This window comes from Cherax quadricarinatus, chromosome 6, assembly GCF_038502225.1.
Source record: "Cherax quadricarinatus isolate ZL_2023a chromosome 6, ASM3850222v1, whole genome shotgun sequence".
Lineage (NCBI taxonomy): Eukaryota > Metazoa > Arthropoda > Malacostraca > Decapoda > Parastacidae > Cherax > Cherax quadricarinatus.
This window is the reverse complement of record NC_091297.1, coordinates 10214832-10242362: the sequence shown is the minus strand read 5'-3', so window position 1 is coordinate 10242362 and position 27531 is coordinate 10214832. Positions and strand designations below refer to the sequence as shown.

The 27531-nt window shown below is 37.9% G+C and overlaps 1 protein-coding gene across 5 annotated transcripts in view; it reads left to right on the top strand.

Annotated features, from left to right (window-relative positions):
• The window catches only part of LOC128691870 (protein SERAC1), a 90606-nt gene that overhangs the window by 2890 nt on the left and 60185 nt on the right, over positions 1-27531 (top strand). For 4 of the 5 annotated variants that reach the window (XM_053780854.2, XM_053780845.2, XM_053780825.2 and 1 more), the window contains 4 exons: positions 2574-2695; positions 2870-2934; positions 5197-5252; positions 21656-21748. In XM_053780854.2, the coding sequence (XP_053636829.2) occupies positions 2640-2695; positions 2870-2934; positions 5197-5252; positions 21656-21748 (270 nt within the window). In that variant the 5' untranslated portion in view covers positions 2574-2639. The remainder of the gene's footprint in view (positions 1-2573; positions 2696-2869; positions 2935-5196; positions 5253-21655; positions 21749-27531) is intronic. The other variant, XM_070080214.1, reaches the window with a different exon arrangement.

The window sequence follows — 27531 nt, the reverse complement described above, 5'->3', positions numbered from 1 at the left end:
TCAGTGCAAGAATGAACATTGCAATAGGCCTATGCTAGGCAGGTCTAACTCTTACCCACTAATGTACCCACCCAAGGTTTTGGCCTCAATGATGCTACCTGGAGTTTGTTCCACTCATCTACAGTTCTGTTGCCATACCTGTACTTTAATGTAATCTTTAGGTCTTCACCTTGACTGCAACCTGAAATTTCACACCCACATCCAACACATAGCCAAGAAGATCTCCAAAACAGTAGGCATCCTCTCCAAAATATGGTACTATGTACCCAAAACGACACTACTTACACTATACCACTCAGATCTGCTGTGCAGACTATCACCCATTCCTGTGCCAGACAACAAACCCCTCTGGCTCTTCAAGAGTTTGAACTTACTTAATATACAAAATATGCACTCACATTACAATGCTGCTATATATATATAGAACATCAGACTCCAGCATAAACACTCCCTTCAAACTTCTTGATAGCTAGAACAGAGCACACAGGCACAACACAAGGTACAAAACTCTTTTCAACATCCCCCATGTTCACCTCACCCTGTGCAAAAATGCAATGCACATTATAGGCCCCAAGTTCTAGAATTCATTGCCTGAAGCAGCAAAAGGTCTCCTGTCTGCCAATCCATTTAGAGCTGTAATTAAAAATCACCTCATCTCCCTAACTTAACTACACCAACATTATGCTATACCAAACAAAACCAACTCATTCAACTACTTCCTATTTCTTCACCATCTATAATTGTTCCATAATCTGAAATCATAAAGCCAGTTTGTAACTGTTTAAGAAATCCCAATTAACCCGTAAAAGGTCTAAACGTATATATACGTTTTTTCAACATTTGAAAGTATGTAAAAAAAGTAGATCTTCTTTTTGTTTTTTTACATTTGAAAATGTGTAAAAAAACTTTGATCTACTTTTTTTTGTTATATTTGAAAATATGTAAAAAAATGTAGATCTACTTTTGTAGCACTACACATGTGAACGTAGATCTGCTTGGACCGTTTACGGGTTAAACTAAAATCGCTGAATCAGTTCAAAGTATTAATACATACTTAAAATTGAAAAATTAGACATGTCCTTGAATTTGTATTGATAAAGCCACTGGATGGCGAAACATCTTCAGTAAAGATACTCAGATGTTGCACATGTCTAATTTTTCATATTGTCGGTATTGTATACCATTAATGTACATACTTAAAATGTACTATTTTCATTAACTACCTCTTTTTTGTAATACTGTAATATATATTTAAAATTGTACCACTCAATAACCAATGTCTAGTTTTGAGTAGTTTTTTTTTTTTTTTTTTTTTTTTTTTTTTTTTTTTTTTTTACACAGGGTTTCAAGATTAGTCTGTCTGAAATGCACAACATGCTAGTGTTTTTTTTTTTTATGCTTAGCAGTTTTTTATTACATGTAAGCTTCAGAAAGAAGTTAAGTTTTTTTATTAATGTATGCTGACCTTCTCTATTAAATTTTTATTTATTTATTTAATAATTTGCACATACAGAGGTACAAAAAACATGTAAATAACCCAGTTCACTTTCTTCATATTATATCTTTTTTTTTTTTTTTTGTTACTGAGTTTCACGCAGTTGAGTTACTTAGCTGTTGCAATTTTTAAGGTTATAATCATGACTGATTTCTACTGTATCTTACAGCTAAACTTTAAAAAATTAGATATGAAGAAACTAATGGAAATAAGTCACTGCATCTGAATTTTTTGGGTTATCTTAGGTAATTATACATGTTACTATGCATGATAATTGTAATTACCTAAAGTTGTGTAACTGTATCTAGTTATGTGTATCTAGTTATGTTATTTGTTTGCTATAATTTTTACCACTGAATATATCATTGCTTAGTTAATCTTAAGTTAATTTTAAGCCTGCCCATAATGCTCTGCATACAAGGGGCTTTGGCATGTTACACTTAACCACTGTATTTCTTTGTACATCTATGTATCATGTCCAAATTAATAATAAATAAATAAATAAATGTGTGCCTGTACCTAAATAAATTTACACATTGGAAAGTGTGAATATTGTGATTTCATGAGTCGTGTGAATATTTTGTTCGTTAAGCAGCTTTAAACTTTTGAAAAAGGATGGGAGTGTTGCCTGGAGCCTGAATAAGCAATTATTCCGAAAGCTGATTTTTGAGTGACAACAGGTTTAGAGTGATTATATATTGATCCTCATTCAGAGATACCATAGATGAAATTTGGATATTATCCTTTATGTTTCAAAGGAACATCTTTTGCTTTGTTCCCAAACATTATAAAGCCGGTCTTGTTAGTATTGAGCGAGTTCATTGGTTGTGATCCAAGTACGTACATATTTTAGGAAGTTTGGCATTTACTGTGTTTCTGAGTGCTGCTGGATCAGAATTTGAAATACTAACATTAAGTATCAGTACATCTTGTGTAATTTACTGCAATCAGACAGGTTGTGAATGACAAATTGGTCAGTTACAAATAAGTTATAGGTGCATTTGTATATTTTCTAGATATTGAATTTTGTCAGTTTGTGTTATATTTACTTTTAAATTAAACAAGCATTTTGTTGCAGGAAAGGTTCTATACATACATAACCCAACAAGTTTGAGGATTCCTGCAGTATTTGGAATAAATTGTGATGCACATGTCTTCAAGAGTTATCAACAAACTGGGAGTTGCTGCTGCATTTATACTGTATGTAACTGAGAGATTGAATAATTTTTCATCTTCGGTAAAATTATTGCCTGATATACAAATATGTGATAGTTCATCCACATACATATTTGAAAACTGATATTACAGCGTATTTATATTTTATTGTAAAACATTTCTTATTCACATTGATTAATAATGTGTCAAATATTCCAGGGGAGCAGTAGCTGGTAACCATATCCGAAAATACAGAGAAAAAGTATCATTAGCAACATATTCAGGTTTGTTCAGTATTGTTATACTGTACAGTATTCATAAAAAAATGCTGTATATTCTAGCACTGAAAGTTTAGATTGATTGGTGCTGGAGGTGGTTTATAAAGTCATTATGTGACTGTTGGGGACAGATTTTTCCTCATGTCGTCTTATTCAGCAAATTACTTAAGTTTTTGTTATTTAGGTTTAATTAGCTGGTGTTGCGGCCCCTGCCAAACTAGCGGTTAAATAGTTAACCTGCCGGCCGGCAGTACCACTGGGTGCGTCATCAAACCCAATGTGGGGGCTGCTGAGCCGGCCTTAGAGCAGTAAGAGCCTGAGTGCCTCACGGTACACACCTAAGCAGTAGGTACCTGACCACCGAAGGGTACACGTCTACTGGCTTTAGTAACAGTATGTACCAGAGCGCCTCGCTGTACACACCTAAGCAGTAGGTACCTGACCACCGAAGGGTACACGTCTACTGGCTTTAGTAACAGTATGTACCAGAGTGCCTCGTTGTACACACCTAAGCAGTAGGTACCTGACCACCGAAGGGTACACGTCTACTGGCTTTAGTAACAGTATGTACCAGAGCGCCTCGCTGTACACACCTAAGCAGTAGGTACCTGACCACCGAAGGGTACACGTCTACTGGCTTTAGAAATATTATGTACCTGAGCGCCTCGCTGTACACACCTAAGCAGTAGGTACCTGACCACCGAAGGGTACACGTCTACTGGCTTCAACATTAAGTACCTGAACTCCTCAGGGTACACGTCTATGCAGTAGGTACCTGACCACCGAATCGTACCTATCTACTGGCGTTAGAAGAACCGCTCACCGCAGCTCACTGAGTCTGTTGGCCTCAGTTACTTGACGGCCGCATTCAGTGAGCTTGCAGCATGGTGTTCGGCTAGCGGTGTGTCAACCGCCTTTGGAGAGGATTTACTGGACTACCGGTGATGTCTGTGGACTCACCGTCTACGTTGATCAACTGTGGGCCGGAGTCGTCAGATGCTGTTTAGTGGGACATTACATGAAGAAAAGGTTGGAGTGTTACACTGAACTGGGCCAGGACCGTAGTGTGACACTGAGGGACGTACGATGGAGTGGAACACTGAGATATGCACAGGACCGTAGTGGAACACTGAGATGAAAAGGGTGTCGTGGGACACTGAAGATGGCCTGGTTGTAGTGTACACTGAACAGTGTCGTGTGACTGACTTCGTGTCGTGAGAGGCAGTTGATTGTAATTTATTATTATACAAATGTTATTTATAATTTATTGTTTTAGCATAGAGATATATATATATATAGTGACAGTAGTGTCAAGAGTTGTACCCTGTGTAGGGTTATTAATTATATTTTAGTAAAATGCTGATTATAATTTATTATAGTAACATGTACATATTATTATTATATCATAGTTCAAATACCTCTAGACCAAAGATAGTTGATTTTTATATATTAAAGATTAATTTATTTTAATGTGTGTATTTATGTATCCCGAACTCTTTATTACAAAAGGAGTAAATAATACCATCTTCATTTTAAAAATTACTTTTTTGTAATAGCTGGGATTGCCTTCTATTAATAAAAATGAACCAATTATAATACAGTGGACCCTCGCCTAACGAACGCATCGCATAACGTTAAATTCGCCTAACGATACATTTTAACGCTAACATTTTGCCTTGGCTAACGCTAAAAAACTCGCCTAACGATAATCGTTCTTGGGTACCAATTAATATCGTTAGGTGAGGGTCCACTGTATTATGCAATGCCAGTGAATTAACTTAAAGATAAGAGTGAGTGATCAACAGTTCTGAAGCACAATCAGAAAACAAGATTCTACTAAGCACACTAGATAATACAATCAGATAATCACTGTTGAAGGTTTGTGAACAGTTATCCATTTGACTGTCTTAGTAACAGTGAAATACTGAATGTTATTGAGATGGGTTGTCTGAATGTATGATTCATTCTACCTAACTATGAAAATCTACAGACAATTTAAAGAAATAATTTACAGAACAAATTATGGTGCAAATCAAAGAAAACTGTGTTAATGTTTGGGTATTGAAACAGTTTTCAGTTCTCTGAAATATCAGATTCCTAATTTTTGATGGTCAGTTGTATTAAATAAAAAAAAAACATTGAATTATTTGTGAATATATAGACTTACAATGTTATGTGCCATACTTATGTATAAGGAATTGAAATAAATGTTATTTTTATTATTATTGTGATCTAAGAAAGCCTTTCTTACAAAAATATATTTTGCAGGAAACACAGTTGAACTGACACAAGAGGATGCTGATGAATGGTTTATTGAGGAAAAGGTATGTGCTAATTAATACCTGAATATTCATGGAGAGGGGGATGCTTTGATAATGGTGCTCTTGATCCAGGGAACTAGAATTATCCTCCTCTTCATCAAATGAAACCTGATTACTTTAGTGGTACTGTATGAATGACGTGTTTAGCACTAGTTCATGAATACAATAATGACTCTCAATAATGCAGTATACAGTACAGTATACAACAATACCAGGCTTCCCTCATTTTGTGCAGTTTTGCTTCATGCAAAATTTAGTATTATGCTATGTCCTATTTCTGTTGGTAATTTTATATATGCAATATGCACTTGCCATGTGTAGCCAGTGTAGTTCGCAAAGTGTATCTAAGATATTGTAAGTAACTTTACTCAGGTATGAATGAGAAGAAGCTGGATGTCCTGGCTTTAAGTGAAACGAAGCTGAAGGGGGTGGGAGAGTTTTAGTGGAGAGGAATAAATGGGATTAGGTCAGGGGTTTCAAATACAGTTAGAGCTAAAGAAGGAGTAGCAATAATGTTGAAGGATAAGTAATGGCAGGAAAAGAGGAACTATAAATGTATTTATTCAAGGATTATGTAGAGTAAAATAAAGGTTGGATGTGAAAAGTGGGTTATAGTAATCATATATGCACCTGGAGAAGAGAGAAGTGTAGAGGAGAGAGAGAGATTTTTGGGAAATGTTGAGTGAATGCGTGGGGAGTTTTGAAACAAGTCTGAGAGTAATGATGGTTGGGGATTTCAGTGCTAAAGTGGGCAAAAATGTTGTGGAGGGAGTAGTAGGTAAATTTGGGGTGCCAGGGGTAAATGAAAATGGGGAGCCTTTAACCCTTTGAGGGTTTCGGACGTACTAGTACGTCTTACGCGCAGGGGTTTTTGACGTACTAGTACGCATAAATTCTAGCGCCGTCAAATCTCGCGGGAAAAGTCTGGTAGACCTCCATATGAAAGAATGGGTCTATGTGGTCAGTGTGCACAGTATAAAAAAAATCCTGCAGCACACAGTGCATAATGAGAAAAAAAAAAACTTTCACCGTTTTTTTGGCATAAAACAGCGACTTTGCTCTGTATTTTCGTATGGTATTTATTGTTGTATTCTAGTTTTCTTGGTCTCATTTTATAGAATGAAATGCATATCACAGAAATTGAAATGATTTTCACTGGTTTTACAATGAAAAGTACCTTGAAATTGAGCTCAAAGTAGGAGAAATGTTCGATTTTTACCAAAGTTCAAAAGTAAACAAATCATGCCAAGCGTCCAATACACGTCAACTGGTGAGTCTAACATTCTTTTGCAAGTGTGCCAATATGATTTATATCATTTTTTACACTAATGCAGTAGTCTGCATAACAGTAAATCTTCTATTTTTCGTGAGAATAAAAATTCAAAGTGGAAAGCAAAAGAATGTAAGAGGGGCCTTGAGACGTGACTAATGAACAGAAGAAATGTCATTTTAGTGCCAGGAATGTATTTCTTGTTTGTTCTGGACCCTATTCAGAAATTGGCATTTTTTGAAATTTGTGTGAAATTGGCAAAATTGCTAAATTCTGACCACTGTATTGGATAGCTGAAAATGGTAAATGGGTGGTTTCTTGCACTCATTCAATAGAAAAAATGTAGTTCTAGCGAAATATTCATGTTTTTTGTCGACTAGTACAGAGGAATTGGCCGAAAATGGGGCTCAAATTGGGCAAAATCGCCGATGTGTAAACATCGCAGTGACTGCTAACTTCGCGAGAGCATAATTCCGTAAGTTTTCCATCAAATCACATAATTTTGGTGTCATTATGATCGGGAAAAGATTCTCTATCTTTTCATAAGAAAAAATATTTTTTTTTTTTTAAATATGGCCGACCCTGAGAACGAGTTTCTGAGAGGGCCTGTCGACCCTCAAAGGGTTAATTGAGCTATGTGTAGAAAGAGGTTTGGTAATAAGTAATACATATTTTATGAAGAGGATAAATAAATATACAAGGTATGATATAGCACGTAATGAAAGTAGTTTGTTAGATTATGTCTTGGTGGATAAAACGTTGATGGGTAGGCTCCAGGATGTACACGTTTATAGAGGGGCAACTGATATATCGGATCATTATTTAGTTGTAGCTACAGTTAGAGTAAGAGGTAGATGGGAAAAGAGGAAAATGGCAACAACAAGTAAGAGGGAGGTGAAAGTGTATAAACTAAGGTAGGAGGAAGTTCGGGTCAGATTTTTTTTTTTTTTTAACAAATCGGCCTCTCCCACCGAGGCAGGGTGACCCAAAAAGAAAGAAAATCCCCAAAAAGAAAATGCTTTCAACTTCATTCAACACTTTCACTTCACTCACACATAATCACTGTTTTTGCAGAGTTGCTCAGAATGCAACAGCTTAGAAGTATACACATATAAAAATACACAATATATCCCTCCAAACTGCCAATATCCCAAACCCCTCCTTCAGAGTGCAGGCGTTGTACTTCCCATTTCCAGGACTCAAGTCCGGCTATATAAAATAACCGGTTTCCCTGAATCCCTTCACTAAATATTACCCTGCTCACACTACAACAGCTCGTCAGGTCCCAAATACCATTCGTCTCCATTCAGTCCTATCTAACACGCTCATGCACGCTTGCTGGAAGTCCAAGCCCCTCGCCTACAAAACCTCCTTTACCCCCACCCTCCAACCTTTTCGAGGACGACTCCTACCCTGCCTTCCTTCCCCTACAGATTTATACGCTCTCCATGTCATTCTACTCTAATCCATTCTCTCTAAATGACCAAACCACCACAGCAGCCCCTCTTCACCCCTCTGACTAATACTTTTATTAACTCCACACCTTCTCCTCATTTCCACACTCTGAATTTTCTGCACAATATTTACACCACACATTGCCCTTAGACAGGACATCTCCACTGCCTCCAACTGCCTCCTCACTGCAGCATTTACAACCCAAGCTTCACACCCATATAAGAGTGTTGGTACTACTATACTTTCATACATTCCCTTCTTTGCCTCCATAGATAACATTTTTTGTCTCCACATATATCTCAATGCACCACTCACCTTTTTTCCTTCGTCAATTTGGGTGAGATATAAGCAACTATTGGCAGAAAGGTGGGCTGGTGCAAGTATGAGTAGTGGGGGGTTGAAGAGGGTTGGAATAGTTTTAAAAATTCAGTATTAGAATGTGGGGCAGAAGTTTGTGGTTATAGGAGGGTGGGTGCAGGAGGAAAGAGGAGTACAGTGGACCCCCGGTTAACGATATTTTTTCACTCCAGAAGTATGTTCAGGTGCCAGTACTGACGGAATTTGTTCCCATAAGGAATATTGTGAAGTAGATTAGTCCATTTCAGACCCCCAAACATACACGTACAAACGCACTTACATAAATACACTTACATAATTGGTCGCATTCGGAGGTGATCGTTATGCGGGGGTCCACTGTATTTGGTGGAATGATGAAGTAAAGGGTGTGATAAAAGAGAAAAAGTTAGCGTATGAGAGGTTTTTACAAAGCAGAAGTGTTACAAGAAGAGTAGAGTATATAGAGGGTAAAAGAAAGTTGAAGAGAGGGGTGAGAGAGTGCAAAAGGAGAGCAGATGACAGAGTGGGAGAGGCACTGTCAAGAAATTTTAATGAAAATAAAAAAATTTGGAGTGAGTTAAACAAGTTAAAAAACCCTAGGGAACGAATGGATTTGTCAGTTAAAAACAGAGTAGGGGAGTTAATAGATGGGGAGATGAAGGTTTTGGGTAGATGGGGAGAATATTTTGAGGAACTTTTAAATGTCGACGAAGAAAGGAAGGCGGTAATTTCATGCACTGGCCAGGGAGGTATACCATCTCTTAGGAGTGAAGAAGAACAGGATGTGAGTGTGGGGGAGGTGCATAAGGTGTTACGTAGAATGAAAGAGGGTAAAGCAGCTGGAACTGACGGGATCATGACAGAAATATTAAAAGCAGGGGGGGGGATATAGTGTTGGAGTGGTTGGTATTTTTGTTTAATAAATGTATGAAAGAGGGGAAGGTACCTAGGGATTTGCAGAGAGCATGTATAGTTCCTTTATATAAAGGCAAGGGGGACAAAAGAGACTGTAAAAATTATAGAGGAATAAGTTTACTGAGTATACCAGGAAAAGTGTACGGTAGGGTTATAATTGAAAGAATTAGAGGTAAGACAGAATGTAGGATTGCGGATGAGCAAGGAGGCTTTAGAGTGGGTAGGGGAAGTGTTGATAAAGTGTTTACATTGAAGCATATATGTGAACAGTATTAAGAAAAAGGTAGGGAAGTTTTTATTGCATATATGGATTTAGAAAAGGCATATGATAGAGTGGATAGGGAAGCAATGTGGCAGATGTTGCAAGTATATGGAATAGGTTGTAAGTTACTAAATGCTGTAAAGAGTTTTTATGAGGATAGTGAGGCTCAGGTTAGGGTGTGTAGAAGAGAGGGAGACTACTTCCCAGTAAAAGTAGGTCTTAGACAGGGATGTGTAATGTCACCATGGTTGTTTAATATATTTATAGATGGGGGGAGTGGTGGGATTAAATTATGGGGAATCAAATACAAAATGGGAATTGACACAGTTGCTTTTTGCTGATGATACTGTGCTTATAGGAGATTCTAAAGAAAAATTGCAAAGGTTAGTGGACGAGCTTGGGAGAGTGTGTAAAGGTAGAAAGTTGACAGTGAACATAGAAAAAAGTAAGGTGATGAGGGTATCAAATGATTTAGATGGAAGTATGGAAGAAGTGAATGTTTTCAGATACTTGGGGAGTTGACATGTTTGTGGATGGATTTATGAAGGATGAGGTTAATCATAAAATTGATGAGAGAAAAAAGGTGAGTGGTGCGTTGAGGTATATATGGAGATAAAAAATGTTATCTATGGAGGCAAAGAAGGGAATGTATGAAAGTACACGTATAGGAGTACCAACACTCATATGGGTGTGAAGCTTGGGTTGTGAATGCAGCAACGAGGAGGCGGTTGGAGGCAGTGGAGATGTCCTGTCTAAGGGCAATGTGTGGTGTAAATATTATGCAGAAAATTCGGAGTGTGGGAATTAGGAGAAGGTGTGGAGTTAATAAAAGTATTAGTCACAGGGCTGAAGAGGGGTTGAGGTGGTTTGGTCATTTAGAGAGAATGGATCAAAGTAGAATGACATGGAGAGCATTTAAATCTGTAGGGGAAGGAAGGCAGGGTAGGGGTCATCCTCGAAAAGGTTGGAAGGAAGGGGTAAGGGAGCATTTGTGGGCGAGGGGCTTGGACTTCCAGCAGGTGCGCATGAGCGTGTTTGATAGGAGTGAATGGAGACGAATGGTATTTGGGGCCTGACGATCTGTTGGAGTGTGAGCAGGGTAATATTTAGTGAAGGGATTTAAGGAAACCGGTTAATTTTATAGACAAACTTGAGTCCTGGAAATGGGAAGTACAATGCCAACACTCTAAAGGAGGGGTTCGGGATATTGGCAGTTTGGAAGGATATGCTCGTGTCTTTGTACGTATATACTTCTAAGCTGTTGTGTACTGAGTACCTCTGCAAAAACAGTGATTGTGTGTGAGTGAGGTGAAAGTGTTGAATGACGATGAAAGTATTTTCTTCTTGGGGATTTTCTTTCTTTTTAGGGTCACCCTGCCTCGGTGGGAGATGACCGACTTATTAAAAAAAAAAAAATACACAAATACAGTTATATAGATTATCGTACATAGCAGCATATGTGTAGAGAACCTAGGGTAACCAAAAAAGTCAGAGAAAGTAACTTAGTTCCATTGGGGTCCTTGTGATAACTATTGTCTATACATGTATTTAAAAGTTAAAAACAAGTAAGTATCATAACTCTGTAAAAGCAGTTACAATAAAAGATGATATACAGTGGACCCCCGCATAACGATGGCATCACATAGCGATTATTTCGCATACCGCTTACTTTAATTGCAAAAATTTTGCCTCGCATACCGCTTAAAAACCCGCTTACCGATTTTCGTCCGAGACGCGTCCAATGTGCGGCCTGAGCCACGCTCACATGTTCCGCCGGTGGCATTGTTTACCAGCCAGCCTCCGCGGTAACATCCAAGCATACAATCGGAATATTTCGTATTATTACAGTGTTTTCGGTGCTTTTTCTGGAAAATAAGTGACCATGGGCCCCAAGAAAGCTTCTAGTGCCAACCCTACAGCAATAAGGGTGAGAATTACAATAGAGATGAAGAAAAAGATCATTGATAAGTATGAAAGTGGAGTGCATGTCTCTGAGCTGGCCAGGTTGTATAATAAACCCCAATCAACCATCGCTACTATTGGTGGTACAGCTGCTGCTGCTGCTGCACTGTCAGCTGCTGCTGCTGCTGTAGCACCGTTGTTGGTGTGGCTTATTGAGAATACCAAGAAACAATTAACCCCAGAGGATTTGCCACCCAGGATAACCCAAAAAAGTCAGTGTCATCGAAGACTGTCTAACTTATTTCCATTGGGGTCCTTAATCTTGTCTCCCAGGATGCAACCCACACAAGTCGACTAACACCCAGGTGAACAGGGAAAAATGCCTGGAACTAGTGCTCATATTGGTGAATTTAAAGCCAGCAAAGGTTGGTTTGAGAGATTTAAGAATCGTAGTGGCATACACAGTGTGATAAGGCCTGTTCTGGAAGAAAATGCCAAACAGGACCTACAGTACTCAGGAGGAAAAGGCACTCCCAGGACACAGTGTCTCATCAGTCATTGCTGCATCTTCAATAAAGGTAAGTGTCATTTATTCTTCATTTAGTAGACTAGTACATGCACAATATATACTGTGCATGTACTACTCTACTATTGTGCATGTATCCTTCTCTTTGTGTGTGGGAAAATGTATATTTCATGTGGTAAAATTTTTTTTTTCATACTTTTGGGTGTCTTGCACGGATTAATTTGATTTCCATTATTTCTTATGGGGAAAATTCATTCACATAGCGATTATTTCGCATAACAATTACCCCTCTTGCACGGATTAAAATCGTTAACCGGGGGTCCACTGTACTAGGAGAGATGTAAAATTAGGTACAGCCTCTCCTCACTTACCAACAGAGTTCCGTTCCTAAGGCCACGTCAGTAAACGAATTCGTCACTAATTGAGGAATGACCCCTTATTGACACTTCAAAAGTGTCACCACCCAAAACGGAAACACTCAGTTTTATGTTTGCTGGGAAATTCCTTTCAATATATTTATTATTAATGGTAATATAACATAAAATAGGCCAGTGGCTTACTTCCGAGATATTCCAGGAAACTTGTGCATAGCTGATTACTTGGGATTTTTTTTTTTTCAAGAAAAATTGCACTTTTTTCAGTCTTTGCATAGAAAAAGAGTGATCTTTTATAGTTACCCTTCAGGTGCATAATGCATAACGTTTTCTGTAATGGTCGTAGTCACTTTTTTTTTTTTTATCCCTCCTTGCCCTCCACCCTTCAATACCTCTCTATATAATGTCAGTTTTTATTAATTTGGGTGTCTTTATCGTGCTTCTACATTATTTATGTTATACCTAATATTATTCTGGAATAAACATGATAGGTTGATAACCCTTATTGATAGTAATAGTATAATTATGTTATATTTTATATTGCCGAGGGACACAGCCCTTCATGCGTCATGGGCAGTCATGAGTTACTGAGACACCACTCACTTCTCCCTCTGCTCTACCTCCGCCCACTTTTTAACATTGCCAAATGGTGAATTAAATATGTGTATTAGAAAGAAAAAATAAAAATGAAGCTCCAGCTTGATAACTTTTAATTTGCATAACTCATATATTACAGAAAACAATAAAAAAGTCAGATATATGTAGACATACAAGTTAAGCTTACAGAAAAATAGCTTAAGAATCTGCCAAAATTTTGGTATAAGTATCATCTTTGTACCATGTTTCTACAAAGAATTAGTCATTTTACAAAAATTATTTTTATGAAGCAGCAAGTAATATACATCTGAACATATAGTGAATTTTCAGAATTTTTTTCAGTTTTTAAATTTTTTAAAAATTATTTTGTCTAATACATTAAATTCACCATTTAACATCGTTACGAAGTGGGAGGAGCTATAGGAGAGAGGGAGAGGCCAGCAGAAGGAGCATTCAGTATCTGGTGAGTCGTCATGGGTGTCAGATACTAGCTGTGGCGCTAATGAAATGTGTAATTATGCTAATATTAGTAATATCTATCACATTTACTCCAAAATATCAGAAACATGATAAATACCTAGAACTGTAATAAAGATGCCAAAATAAATAATATATGCCACATGTGAGTGGGGTAAGTGGTGGAGGCTGCCGTTCTGGGATAAGATCATAAGATAGATACGTTCTCTCGTCTGTAACAAAAGAAAACGGTGTTTACATCAGGGCAAACACTCCTAGATCATTCTTATCACAAGAAGAAACGCAAAAATAGCGCCATTTTTCCCGATTTTTCCCAAGTTTTTTTTTTCTTCTTTTATTTTCTTCTTCTTTTCTTTTTCTTCTTTTCTTTTTCTTTTCTTTTTCTTCTTCTTTTCTTCTTTTCTTCTTCTTTTCTTCCTTCTTCTTCTTCTTCTTCCTTCTTCTTTTTCTTCTTTTTCTTCTTTTTCTTCTTTTTCTTCTTTTTCTTCTTTTTCTTCTTCTTCTTCTTCTTCTTCTTCTTCTTCTTCTTCTTCTTCTTCTTCTTCTTCTTCTTTTCTTCTTCTTCTTTTTTCTTTTCTCCATTTCTTCTTTTCTTCTTCTTTTCTTCTTTTCTTCTTCTTTTCTTCTTCTTTTCTTTTTCTTTTCTTTTTCTTCTTCTTCTTCTTCTTCTTCTTCTTTTTCTTCTTTTTCTTTTTCTTTTTCTTCTTCTTCTTCTTCTTCTTCTTCTTCTTCTTCTTCTTCTTCTTCTTCTTCTTCTTCTTCTTCTTCTTCTTCTTCTCCTTTTCTTCTTCTTTTCTTCTTTTTCTTCTTTTCTTCTTCTTCTTTTCTTTTTTCTTCTTCTTCTTCTTCTTCTTCTTTTTGTTTTTTCTTCTTCTTCTTCTTCTTCTTCTTCTTCTTCTTCTTCTTCTTCTTCTTCTTCTTCTTCTTCTTCTTCTTCTTCTTCTTCTTCTTCTTCTTTCTTCTTCTTTTTTCTTCTTTTTTCTTCTTTTTTCTTCTTTTCTTCTTCTTTTCATCATCATCATCATCATCATCATCATCATCATCATCATCATCATCATCATCATCATCATCATCATCATCATCATCATCATCATCATCATCATCATCATCATCATCATCATCATCATCATCATCATCATCATCATCATCATCATCATCATCATCATCATCATCATCATCATCATCATCATCATCATCATCATCATCATCATCATCATCATCATCATCATCATCATCATCATCATCATCATCATCATCATCATCATCATCATCATCTGCTATGCTGTCTTTCTCATGGCATCTTAAAGAAAAGGTTGAACTCAGTGAACAAGGTATGTCATTGGTAATAATAATTTATAATATAGCTTCTGCTCACTTAGCGACGTACTCGTTTACTGTCGACTCGAACTTATGACGGGCTCTCTGACCAGTATGCATACCTAAATAATGTACAATAGGGCCCTGCTTTATGGTGTTTCACCTTACGCCGTTCCGCTAATACGGCAATTTCAAATTATGACCAAAACTCGCTATACGGCTCCCCCTGTCTTTCTAATACAGCCCACTCCACCTGGTTTGTTTACATTCCCCATGAGCACATCTCTCTATTATGTCTGGAAACTTTTCAAAATTTCAAGTGTTTTAAAGTTACTGCATATTTTATATATATATATATATATATATATATATATATATATATATATATATATATATATATATATATATATATATATATATATATATATATATATATATATTTTTTTTTTTTTTTTCAACATGTCGGCCATTTCCCACCGAGGCAGGGTTTATATGTACCCTGATAATTATATACTTATGTGTACCTGTACCTAAATATAAAAACACACTGTGCTGGCATGCAGGTACACATTAAAATCACTAAGAGTCTCTCTACTCTTGATGCCATATTAATAATCTCTTGGCTGCATTAAATGTCTTATTACATTAATACAGTGGACCCCTGGTTCGCGAAGTCATCGGTAACCGATAAATCCGGTATCCGAAGTGTTACATCGCAAAAAATTTGCCTCGGTTCCCGTTACAAAACCTGGTGTGCGATACGATTCGTACGAGACGTGTCCAGTGTTTACAAGCCAGCCAGTGTGCGCGCATCTAAGGATACATTTGGTACATTCTATATTATCCATATTATCACTGTTTTTGGTGCTTTTTTTCTGCAAAATAAGTCACCATGGGCAGACATGTTGTGGACAGATATGTTGTGCGACAGAAGTCCAGTGACTCTCAAGCTGGTCCTAGTGGCATTAAAAGAAGAAGGGAAGTAACCCCGGAAAAGGACTTGCTGCCTCAAGTCCTAATGGAGGGGGATTCCCCTTCTAAACATTAAAAACTTCGACACTCCCCTCCTCCCATCCCATCAATCATCACCAGATCTTCATTAAAGGTAAGTGTCAATTATTCTATTGTGATTATTCTATTGTTATTATTGTTATTGTAATTATTATATTGCATTAAACTTAATATATCATGTGGTAAAAGTTTTTTTTTCATACTTTTGGGTGTCTTGCACGGATTAATTTGATTTCCATTATTTCTTATGGGGAAAATTGATTCGCTTTCCGATAATTTTGGTTTACGATGAGCTCTCAGGAACGGATTAATATCGTGAACTGGGGGTCCACTGTATAGACATTTCCATTAATCCATCTATGACATTTTTTCAAAATTATACAATAAATGCACTATGTAACATATAAACATGATAAATACACCCCACAGTAGAATAAATTAACATAAATATGAGATGTGGTAGCCAGGCAACTTCTAGGAGTGACGGCAAAAATAACGTTTTCTTTAGTCCAGCATTAGAGAAAATGTGTACGCTATAATATTGCTGGGGGTAACTAGAAAATTATTCCTTTCATATGCCTTCACTCAGAGCTTCATTTCTTTTAAAAGTGGTGTTTCATGAGAATTGGAGTGTTCCTCTTTATTTATTCTACTGTATCAACATGGAAATAACTTGTACACAATGTAAAGTGTTTGTATTATGGTATAAGATTCACTGACATAGGAATGAACATGTATCAACCAAAAGCAGATGCATCTGTTTGTTTACATTACATGTGGGTGGGATGGGGTGGGCTGCCCTGGCTGGCTACCATACATCCCACACCTGACTTTCTACAAATAAATACGACTTGCCCCTCACCTTACATTAACCCTTTAAGGGTCAAGAGCCTTGATCCTGAACTCCCACTGGGGGTCGAAAAATATTCGGGAAAAAAATTATTTTTCTTACCAAAATCTTAACCCTTTCAGGGTCCGTGCTGTAGATCTATGCCAAAATTCTAGCGGCATCAAATTTAGCGCAAGAAAGCTGGTAGGCCTACATCTGAGAGAATGGGTCTGGGTGGTCAGTGTTCACACTATAGAAAAAATCTGGATGCCTGCATGGCATTGTGGGAATGCCACAATTTCCATTAGGGAAATTGTGGACCCTATTTCCATTAGGGTCCCTGTACAGGGTACAGGGACACTAATGGAAATAAGTCTGTCTGACTTTTTTGGGTTATCCTAGGTTCTCCAAACATATCCTGCTATGTATGATAATCTATGTAACTGTATTTGTGTATACATACCTAAATAAACTTACTTACGATGCCACATGCACTTGAGTAAGTTTATTCAGGTGTACACAAATACAGTTGCATAGATTATCATACATAGCAGCATATGTATAAAATCCTAGGATAACCCAGAAAAGTCATGGTGACTTATTTCCATAGGGATCACTGTATCTGTACCATATGGTGTCCTGTACTGTATGGTACCCTGTACCATATGGTACCCTGTACCATATGGTACCCTGTACCACATGGTACCCTGTACCATATGGTACCCTGCACCTTATGGTACCCTGTAACATATGATACCATGTACCATATGGTCAGTTGGAAGTGTTGATGCCACGAGGCACCAGCGAAGACTGAGTGAGTGGCGACGCAAGCTAGCTAGTGACTCGGCAGTTTCCAAGACAAAGTGCTTTGTCATCCACCTCAAGGAACATGTCGAGTGGCTGTACATTTGTAAATATATAATAGAACATTACTAATATACAACATTTTTGCATATTTTTTTTGTAAACAATTATTGTAAACAAAATAATGATGAAAATATTAGTGTGTTTATTGTGTTGAATACAACAGTACCATATTGTACCATATGGTACAGTGTACCATATGGTATAGTGTACCATATGGTATCATTGAACCATATGGTATCATTGTGCCATATGGTACAATGTACCATATGGTACCATTGCACCATATGGTACCATAAGGTACCATTGCACCATATGGTACTATTGTATCATATGGTACCATTGTACCAAATGGTGCCATTGTACCATATTCTACCATATAGTACCATTGTATCATATGGTGCCATTGTACCATATTGTACCATTGCACCCTATGGCACCATTGTACCATATGGTACTATATGGTACTGTTGTATTCAACACAATAACCACACTAATATTTTCATCATTTTGTTTTCAATAAACTTGTCAACAAGTTTTGTAAGCAATATAATGATAAATTAGTGCAGTTATCGTGTTGAATACAATGAGTGTACACTTATACAATATACATTATATTGGCCTCACAGGCCACAGATGTTACTAGAAAAAGAAAAAAATTAGAAAAGAAAAGAAAAAAATATAAAAAAACAAAATAAAAAAATTGCTATTTTGCGGAAGTTGCTGATGTTGCCACCACCCGGTCATTTTGGGTCAACTTCCCGCCGCTGTATCTCAGTAAGTACTGATCAGAATTTTTTTTTATTACCTTCACAAAAATATCTTTAATTGTGTAATTTTTTTTTTTTTTTTTTTTTTTTTTTTTAATTTCTTGGACACTGGGGCACCCCTTCAGATTTTGGCCTTGGACCCTGAAAGGGTTAAGATTATTTTTGTTAGTGTTTTAATAATAAAAAAACTGCGATCAATACTCCAAGATATAGAGGCGTGAAGTTGACAAAGTGAGCTGCTTACAGCAACATCTCTGACTGCCGGTCACGCAGTAATCGTTTTATTTTTTCTACTTTTTTCTTTTATTTTTTAACATTTATTTTTTCAAGTAACTTTTATGGCCTGTGAGACCAATATAAGGTATATTGTATATGAATTCACTCGTATGCTACACAATAACTGCACAAACATTGTTGTCATTATGTTGTTTACAGAACATGTTTACACAAATGAACAATAGAAAATGTTGTTTATTACTATTTTTCTATATTATATATACACATAGTCACTGGACATGTTCCTAGAAGTGCTGCAGCTTGTGGAATTCTTTGAAACATGGTGTCATGCACAGTGGTGTTTTACACTCCTCACACATGAAACGAGTGTCTCTGCATTTTTGTGGGCATTTTGTTGTATGTGCACAGACACCTCTTCTGAGCAGTTTTTTTCAAAGTAGTAGGAGGCATTTGTATCAGGTAGTCTTCACCAGGCCTCAGACAAGAGGGTAGTTATTGATCAGTTTGCAGGCGGTGTTCTGTTGCAGGTGTTGTTACTTGGTAGTAGAATAATATTTGTCTGATGACAGACAAACAGAATTGACTATATTGTGGTTTGGTTTTGGTCTTCAACTTATATGTATTACATGTATAAGCATTGAGCATGGAAATGTCCAAAAGATGAAAAAGGAGTTTTATGTACCACTTATAACTCTTGCGAACACAATCAGCAAACCCAATTTGCATATCACACTTGTCCACTGAGCACATATTGAGGGTGTAGTCCATCACAGCTGCAGGTTTTAGAATGGGTTCATTGGCCTCTTTATTCTGCCTGTCACTGTCTGTCATTTCGTTTTAGTAAACTGATGTCAGCAGTGTGACATTTTGTTTGTCATGCCACCGAAAAACCATGATGTCATTGGCAGCAAACGCCTGCACCTCACCTCTACGAGTGCTAAACCTGAACCTAGGCATATGCTTATGATTTGCACACGCTGTGCCACACACGTCTGTCATGTTCACTCGCAAGAAATTACTGAGTAAGGGGCTTGTGTTCCAGTTATCAGTATGTAATGTATGCCCCTTACCAAGATATGGTTCCATCATTGTTCTAACCACATCACCAGAGATACCCAATAACTTTCTGGTATTCTACAATGCATTACATCTAGTGTACACAGTAATATCCAATACAAGACCACTGTAGCAATCACAAAGTACAAACAACTTTATACCAAAGCATTTCCTCTTGCTTGGTATATACAGTGGACCCCCAGTTAACGATATTTTTTTCTCTCCAGAAGTATGTTCAGGTGCCAGTACTGACCGAATTTGTTCCCATAAGGAATATTGTGAAGTAGATTAGTCCATTTCAGACCCCCAAACATACACGTACAAACGCACTTATATAAATACACTTACATAATTGGTCGCATTCGGAGGTGATCGTTATGCGGGGGTCCACTGTACTGCTTGAACGACAGTCTACCTTTGAACAAAATCAAAGACTTATCAGTAATAAGCTTCCTGAAGAGATAAAAATATATATTGAATTTCTGTTTCAGATACATTAACACATTTCTAATCTTGTATAACCTGTCTTTTTTGTCAGGCTTGGTTTTATCTGGTTTTATCTGGTTTTATCTGGGGTTGCAGTCAGGTAGTCTGTCAACCAGTATGATTTGACACTGTGCTTATACACATGTGGCATAAGCATTATTGTGGGAAAGAAAAGATGCATCTCAGCTACAGTTGTCTCCTTTCACTGGTGTAGGAGTGATCTTGGTGAAAGTATTGTGTTTGCCATGGTGTAATTGAAGTATGTATTGCTTTCCCTGACAATAATTTCCATCAGGGGTTCGTCAAAGAATAACTAAAAACATTCCAGTTCAGTGGCATTGTTCCCAAGTGTACAAGATGGCCATATTCCATTTTGACTTTCATTAAAGTGATGGGGATTGGGAACAAAATTGGCACCTTCTTGCCAATCCCAGGTGCAGTCTGCTGGTGGGTACTGGATATTGACAGGTGGTTGTGGTTGTGGAGGTTGTTGTGAAGCTTGGTGTGGTGGGTGGGTGGGTGATGGTGGGCTTTGTTGTAGCTCAGCTGAGTCAGCAGCATGGGTACCAGCATGGGCCACTGCTGGTGCCTCATGGCGCATGACACCACCGCCATCTGATGATGAACACACATTAATCGTCCCAATTGTAATAATATCATCTTCATTTTCACTATCTGTTCCTGTTGTATGGCCACGGGATGTACTCTGAGATGTATGTACCCCTTCCCCTTGGAATAGTATATGGCACACTACCAGAGCGCAGGTAGCATCGTATGTACTGATGCTCCACTGGGGAATATTCCACTTCACTCTCGCTACTGGAAATGTTTTCAAGAGCTCAGATATCATATTCACTATCACTGTCATCAGCATTGCTCACATGTGAGTCCTGGACACGGGAAAATACCAGTTTCCTCTTTTGTTCTGGTACAACTGAATGTGAACAAGACAGCCCAGCACCAGAGGTGGAAGATTGAGGGTCGTGTGGGTTTTCTGCACTATTACCAGTATTATGTTCATTATTTTTTGATCATTAACTCCTCAAAACCATGAAATTCTTCTTCACCGACACTTTCCTTGGTATTTGAACTATCACTTGGGAACAAAAGAATCCCAATTCTCCATGAGAGGAGTTTCTTACCCCGAGGCATGGTGAACAAGGCGTACCCAAATGGCGTTCACACAATGCAATGCGGGTGCCTCGATTTTTTTCCTGCTGCGCACACTCACCACGCAGACCCATTCTCTCACATGTCGGCCTTCCAGCTTTCTCCCACTCAATTTGAAGGCGCTAGAATTTATGCATATAAGTATGTAACCGACTCTGGCAGTTAAGACACATGTACGTGACCAACTCTCGAATGGTTACTATAAATATTTTAAGGTAATAAATGTACTGTATATGTATTTTATCGCTCTGGGGTGCTTTAAATGTCTTAGTATATTATGTGTGGGTGGGGTGCGGTGGGCTCACCTGGATGGCTACCATACCTCTCACACCTGACATCCTACAAATAAATATGACTCGCCTCTCGCCCTACATTAAGACTACAAATATTTTAAGGTAAGTAATGGGTGTACTTTGTGTGTATTTTACTTTTTATTGTTTTTAATGCCTAGTTCTGTTGCTGACTTAATATATGTTGGTGTAAACTTGTTACGTGGCAGTTATATGATTTCTTACTAAATCTATTGGTGTTGGTGGTATTCTTTGATTACAGCGCAGCAGCATCATTGCTAAAATTTATCACAGGCTGCAAGCTGTGTCCGACAACACTGCCATACGCGACACTGTAACAGGATCCTATATGAAGGTGAGTATTTCAAGATAAGTATTTCTTATCTCTATATCTTCGTACATATTGTATAGGTATAGTTAACTTCAAGGGATGAACATGGGGAATATATAATAGCTAAATTCAAATCCAAATACCTACAAAAACCTCTCACAGTGATAAACATCTACAGAGTACCACAGTCAAACATTAGCCGTTTTAGTGAAAACCTAGGAAGTATGATAACTGATGCACGCATGAATAAAGATCACTTACTACTCTCAGGTGACTTCAATATAAATCTCCTGCAAGACCAGAATCCACACGTTACTGAATTCACAAACACTATGAGTAACTGCTTGTTGCTACTAACAGTAACAAAACCTACAAGAATTACAGAGATTAGTGTTTCCCTACTAGACCACATCTGGACCAACACCATATCCCCTTTAAAATCAGGCATAATCACAGATAATACCACAGACCACTACCCTACCTTCCTCATAACCAATCTAGGCAAATTACCCCAAGACACTACTAAAGTCACTTTCAGACTTCACAATGAGGCAGCCATTAATAACTTCACAACAGTAGTGACAAACATTGACTGGCACACTGAGCTAGAAATCTATACAGATATTGATGAAAGTACGTATTAATAATTTTCTAAAAAAGACCCAATACCTCTATAACAAGCACTGCCCTAAAAAAACTAAACAGATGACAGCTAAGAGACTGAACAGTTCTTGGCTAACACCCAGCATCCTCAAATCCATAAATACAAAGCACCTTTACAAAAAACAGTACAGAGTGGGTCACATAACCAGAGGCCAAACAAAACGTTACTCGTCAATCCTAACCAGCCTGATAAGAAGAGCAAAAAAATTGTATTATGAGAACAGATTATCCAACTTAAAAGGTGATATAAAAAAGACCTGGAAAACCCTATCAGAAATTCTAGGAACAAAAAAGATATCACAAAACAGCACAATTGAAGTAACAAAGCCAGATGAACCCCAACTCCCACCAACAGAAACAGCAAACAGACTCAATAATTTCTTCTCCACCATAGGAAAAAACCTTGCCAATAAAATCCCAAGCTCAAATACCCCACCCAGTGACTACCTCACTGGCAACTTCCCGAACACACTGTTCCTAGCTCCGACTAACCCAACAGAAGTCTCCCTTATTATGAACACACTAAAAAACAAGACAGGTGATGTAAATACCTTACCACCCTTTATATACAAAAAAGTGTCGCAAGTTTTTTTTTTTTTTTTTTTCAACAAGTCGGCCGTCTCCCACCGAGGCAGGGTGACCCCAAAAAAAAAAAGAAAGAAAATCCCCAAAAAGAAAATACTTCCATCATCATTCAACACTTTCACCACACTCGCACATTATCACTGTTTTTGCAGAGGTGCTCAGAATACAACAGTTTATAAGCATACACATATAAAGATACACAACATATCCCTCCAAACTGCCAATATCCCAAACCCCTCCTTTAAAGTGCAGGCATTGTACTTCCCATTTCCAGGACTCAAGTCCGACTATATGAACATAACCGGTTTCCCTGAATCCCTTCACTAAATATTACCCTGCTCACACTCTAACAGATCGTCAGGTCCCAAGTACCATTCGTCTCCATTCACTCCTATCTAACACGCTCATGCACGCTTGCTGGAAGTCCAAGCCCCTTGCCCACAAAACCTCCTTTACCCCCTCTCTCCAACACTTTCGAGGACGACCCCTACCCCGCCTTCCTTCCCCTATAGATTTATATGATTTCCATGTCATTCTACTTTGATCCATTCTCTAAATGACCAAACCACCTCAACAACCCCTCTTCTGCCCTCTGACTAATACTTTTATTAACTCCACACCTTTTCCTAATTTCCACACTCCGAATTTTCTGCATAATATTTACACCACACATTGCCCTTAAACAGGACATCTCCACTGCCTCCAACCGTCTCCTCGCTGCTGCATTTACCACCCAAGCTTCACACCCATATAAGAGTGTTGGTACTACTATACTTTCATACATTCCCTTCTTTGCCTCCATAGATAACATTTTTTGACTCAACATATACCTCAACGCACCACTCACCTTTTTTCCCTCATCAATTCTATGATTAACCTCATCCTTCATAAATCCATCCGCCGACACGTCAACTCCCAAGTATCTGAAAACATTCACTTCTTCCATACTCCTCCTCCCCAATTTGATATCCAATTTTACTTTATCTAAATCATTTGACACCCTCATCACCTTACTCTTTTCTATGTTCACTTTCAACTTTCTACCTTTACACACATTCCCAAACTCATCCACTAACCTTTGCAATTTTTCTTTAGAATCTCCCATAAGCACAGTATCATCAGCAAAAAGTAACTGTGTCAATTCCCATTTTGAATTTGATTCCCCATAATTTAATCCCACCCCTCTCCCGAACACCCTAGCATTTACTTCCTTTACAACCCCATCTATAAACATATTAAACAACCATGGTGACATTACACATCCCTGTCTAAGACCTACTTTTACTGGGAAGTAGTCTCCCTCTCTTCTACACACCCTAACCTGAGCCTCACTATCCTCATAAAAACTCTTTACAGCATTTAATAACTTACCACCTATTCCATATACTTGCAACATCTGCCACATTGCTCCTCTATCCACTATCATATGCCTTTTCTAAATCCATAAGTGCAATAAAAACTTCCCTACCTTTATCTAAATACTGTTCACATATATGCTTCAATGTAAACACTTGATCTACACATCCCCTACCCACTCTGAAACCTCCTTGCTCATCCGCAATCCTACATTCTGTCTTACCTCTAATTCTTTCAATTATAACCCTACCGTACACTTTTCCTGGTATACTCAGTAAACTTATTCCTCTATAATTTTTACAGTCTCTTTTGTCCCCTTTTCCTTTATATAAAGGGACTATACATGCTCTCCGCCAATCCCTAGGTACCTGACCCTCTTTCATGCATTTATTAAACAAAATTACCAACCACTCCAACACTATATCCCCCCCTGCTTTTAACATTTCTGTCATGATCCCATCAGTTCCAGCTGCTTTACCCCCTTTCATTTTACGTAATGCCTCACGTACCTCCCCCACACTTACATTCTGCTCTTCTTCACTCCTAAAAGATGGTATACCTCCCTGACCAGTGCATGAAATTACTGCCTCTGTTTCTTCCTTAACATTTAAAAGTTCCTCAAAATATTCTCGCCATCTACCTAATACCTCCATCTCCCCATCTACTAACTCCCCTACTCTGTTTTTAACTGACAAATCCGTACTTTCCCTAGGCTTTCTTAACTTGTTTAACTCACTCCAAAATTTTTTCTTATTTTCATTAAAATTTCTTGACAGTGCCTCTCCCACTCTATCATGTGCTCTCCTTTTGCACTCTCTCACCACTCTCTTTACCTTTCTTTTACTCTCCATATACTCTGCTCTTCTTATAACACTTCTGCTTTGTAAAAACCTCTCATAAGCTACCTTTTTCTCTTTTATCACACCCTTTACTTCATCATTCCACCAATCACTCCTCTTTCCTCCTGCCCCCACCCTCCTATAACCACAAACTTCTGCCCCACATTCTAATACTGCATTTTTAAAACTATTCCAACCCTCTTCAACCCCCCACTACTCATCTTTGCACTAGCCCACCTTTCTGCCAATAGTCGCTTATATCTCACCCGAGCTTCCTCCTCCCTTAGTTTATACACTTTCACCTCCCTCTTACTTGTTGTTGCCACCTTCCTCTTTTCCCATCTACCTCTTACTCTAACTGTAGCTACAACTAAATAATGATCCGATATATCAGTTGCCCCTCTATAAACATGTACATCCTGGAGCCTACCCATCAACCTTTTATCCACCAATACATATTCTAATAAACTACTTTCATTACGTGCTACATCATACCTTGTATATTTATTTATCCTCTTTTTCATAAAATATGTATTACTTATTACCAAATCTCTTTCTACACAAGGCTCACCATTTACATTTACCCCTGGCACCCCAAATTTACCTACTACTCCCTCCATAACATTTTTACCCACTTTAGCACTGAAATCCCCAACCACCATTACTCTCACACTTGATTCAAAACTCCCCACACATTCACTCAACATTTCCCAAAATCTCTCTCTCTCCTCTACACTTCTCTGTTCTCCAGGTGCATACACGCTTATTATAACCCACTTTTCACATCCAATCTTTATTTTACTCCACATAATCCTTGAATTAATACATTTATAGTACCTCTTTTCCTGCCATAGCTTATCCTTCAACATTATTGCTACTCCTTCTTTAGCTCTAACTCTATTTGAAACCCCTGACCTAATCCCATTTATTCCTCTCCACTGAAACTCTCCCACCCCCTTCAGCTTTGTTTCACTTAAAGCCAGGACATCCAGCTTCTTCTCATTCATAACATCCACAATCATCTCTTTCTTATCATCTGCACAACATCCACGCACATTCAGACTTCCCACTTTGACAATTTTCTTCTTATTCTTTTTAGTAATCTTTACAGGAAAAGGGGTTACTAGCCCATTGTTCTCGGCATTTTAGTTGACTTTTACAACATGCATGGCTTACGGAGTAAAGATTCTTATTCCACTTCCCCATGGAAGTGCTGTCACCAATCATTGCAACACTTTTTAACAAATCCATCGAATCCTCTACCTTCCCTACAGTTCTCAAAATAGCGAGGATCACCCCGATCCATAAAGGAGGAGACCAAACAGATTTGAATAACTATAGGCCAATATCCAACTTACACCCTCTCTCTAAAATCTTCGAAAAATTAATTCATAAGTAAATCTATTCCTATCTCATCTCCCACAACATACTCAACCCCTGTCAGTTTGGGTTCAGGCCTAATAAAAATACGAATGATGCTATTATACACATGCTACAACAAATATACACTGCATTAGAGAAAAGGAAGTCCCACTGGGAATCTTCATTGATTTACGTTAAGCTTTTGATACAGTTGACCACGACTTGCTCCACATAAAATTGTCGCACTATGGTATAAGAGGGCACTCCCTCAACTACCTAAAGTCATGCCTCAGCAACAGAAGCCAATATGTGTACACAAATGGAGCAAACTCTTCTGCACAGCCATTTACAGTTGGTGTCTTACAGGGAAGTGTCCTTGGCCCTCTTCTCTTTCTCGTTTACATAAATGACCTACCAAATGCATCGCAACTACTCAAACCCACAATATTTGCAGATGACACTACATACGTCTTGTCTCACCCAAGCCCAGTCATGCTAGCCAATACTGTGAATACCGAATTACAGAAAATATCTACCTGGATAAGGACTAACAAACTTACTCTCAACATTGACAAAACCTACTTCATTCAGTTTGGTAACAGAGCTACAGATGTCCCTTTAACATAATGATAAATGGATCACCTATCACAAAGCTCACAGAGGGAAAATTCCTAGGAATCCACCTTGATAATAGACTCAAATTTCAAACACATATACAACAAATTTCCAAAAAAATTTCCAAGACCGTAGGCATACTATAGAAGATACGGTACTATGTTCCACAGTCAGCCCTCCTGGTCCTATATAACTCACTTATTTACCCATATCTCACCTATGGAATTTGTGCATTGGGCTCAACAACAATGAACCATCTCAGACCATTAATTACCCAACAAAAGGCTGCAGTCAGAATCATAACAAATTCCCACTACAGGCAGCACACTCCACCAATATTCAAAACTCTAAACTTACTCACCATACAAAACATCCATACCTGTTTTT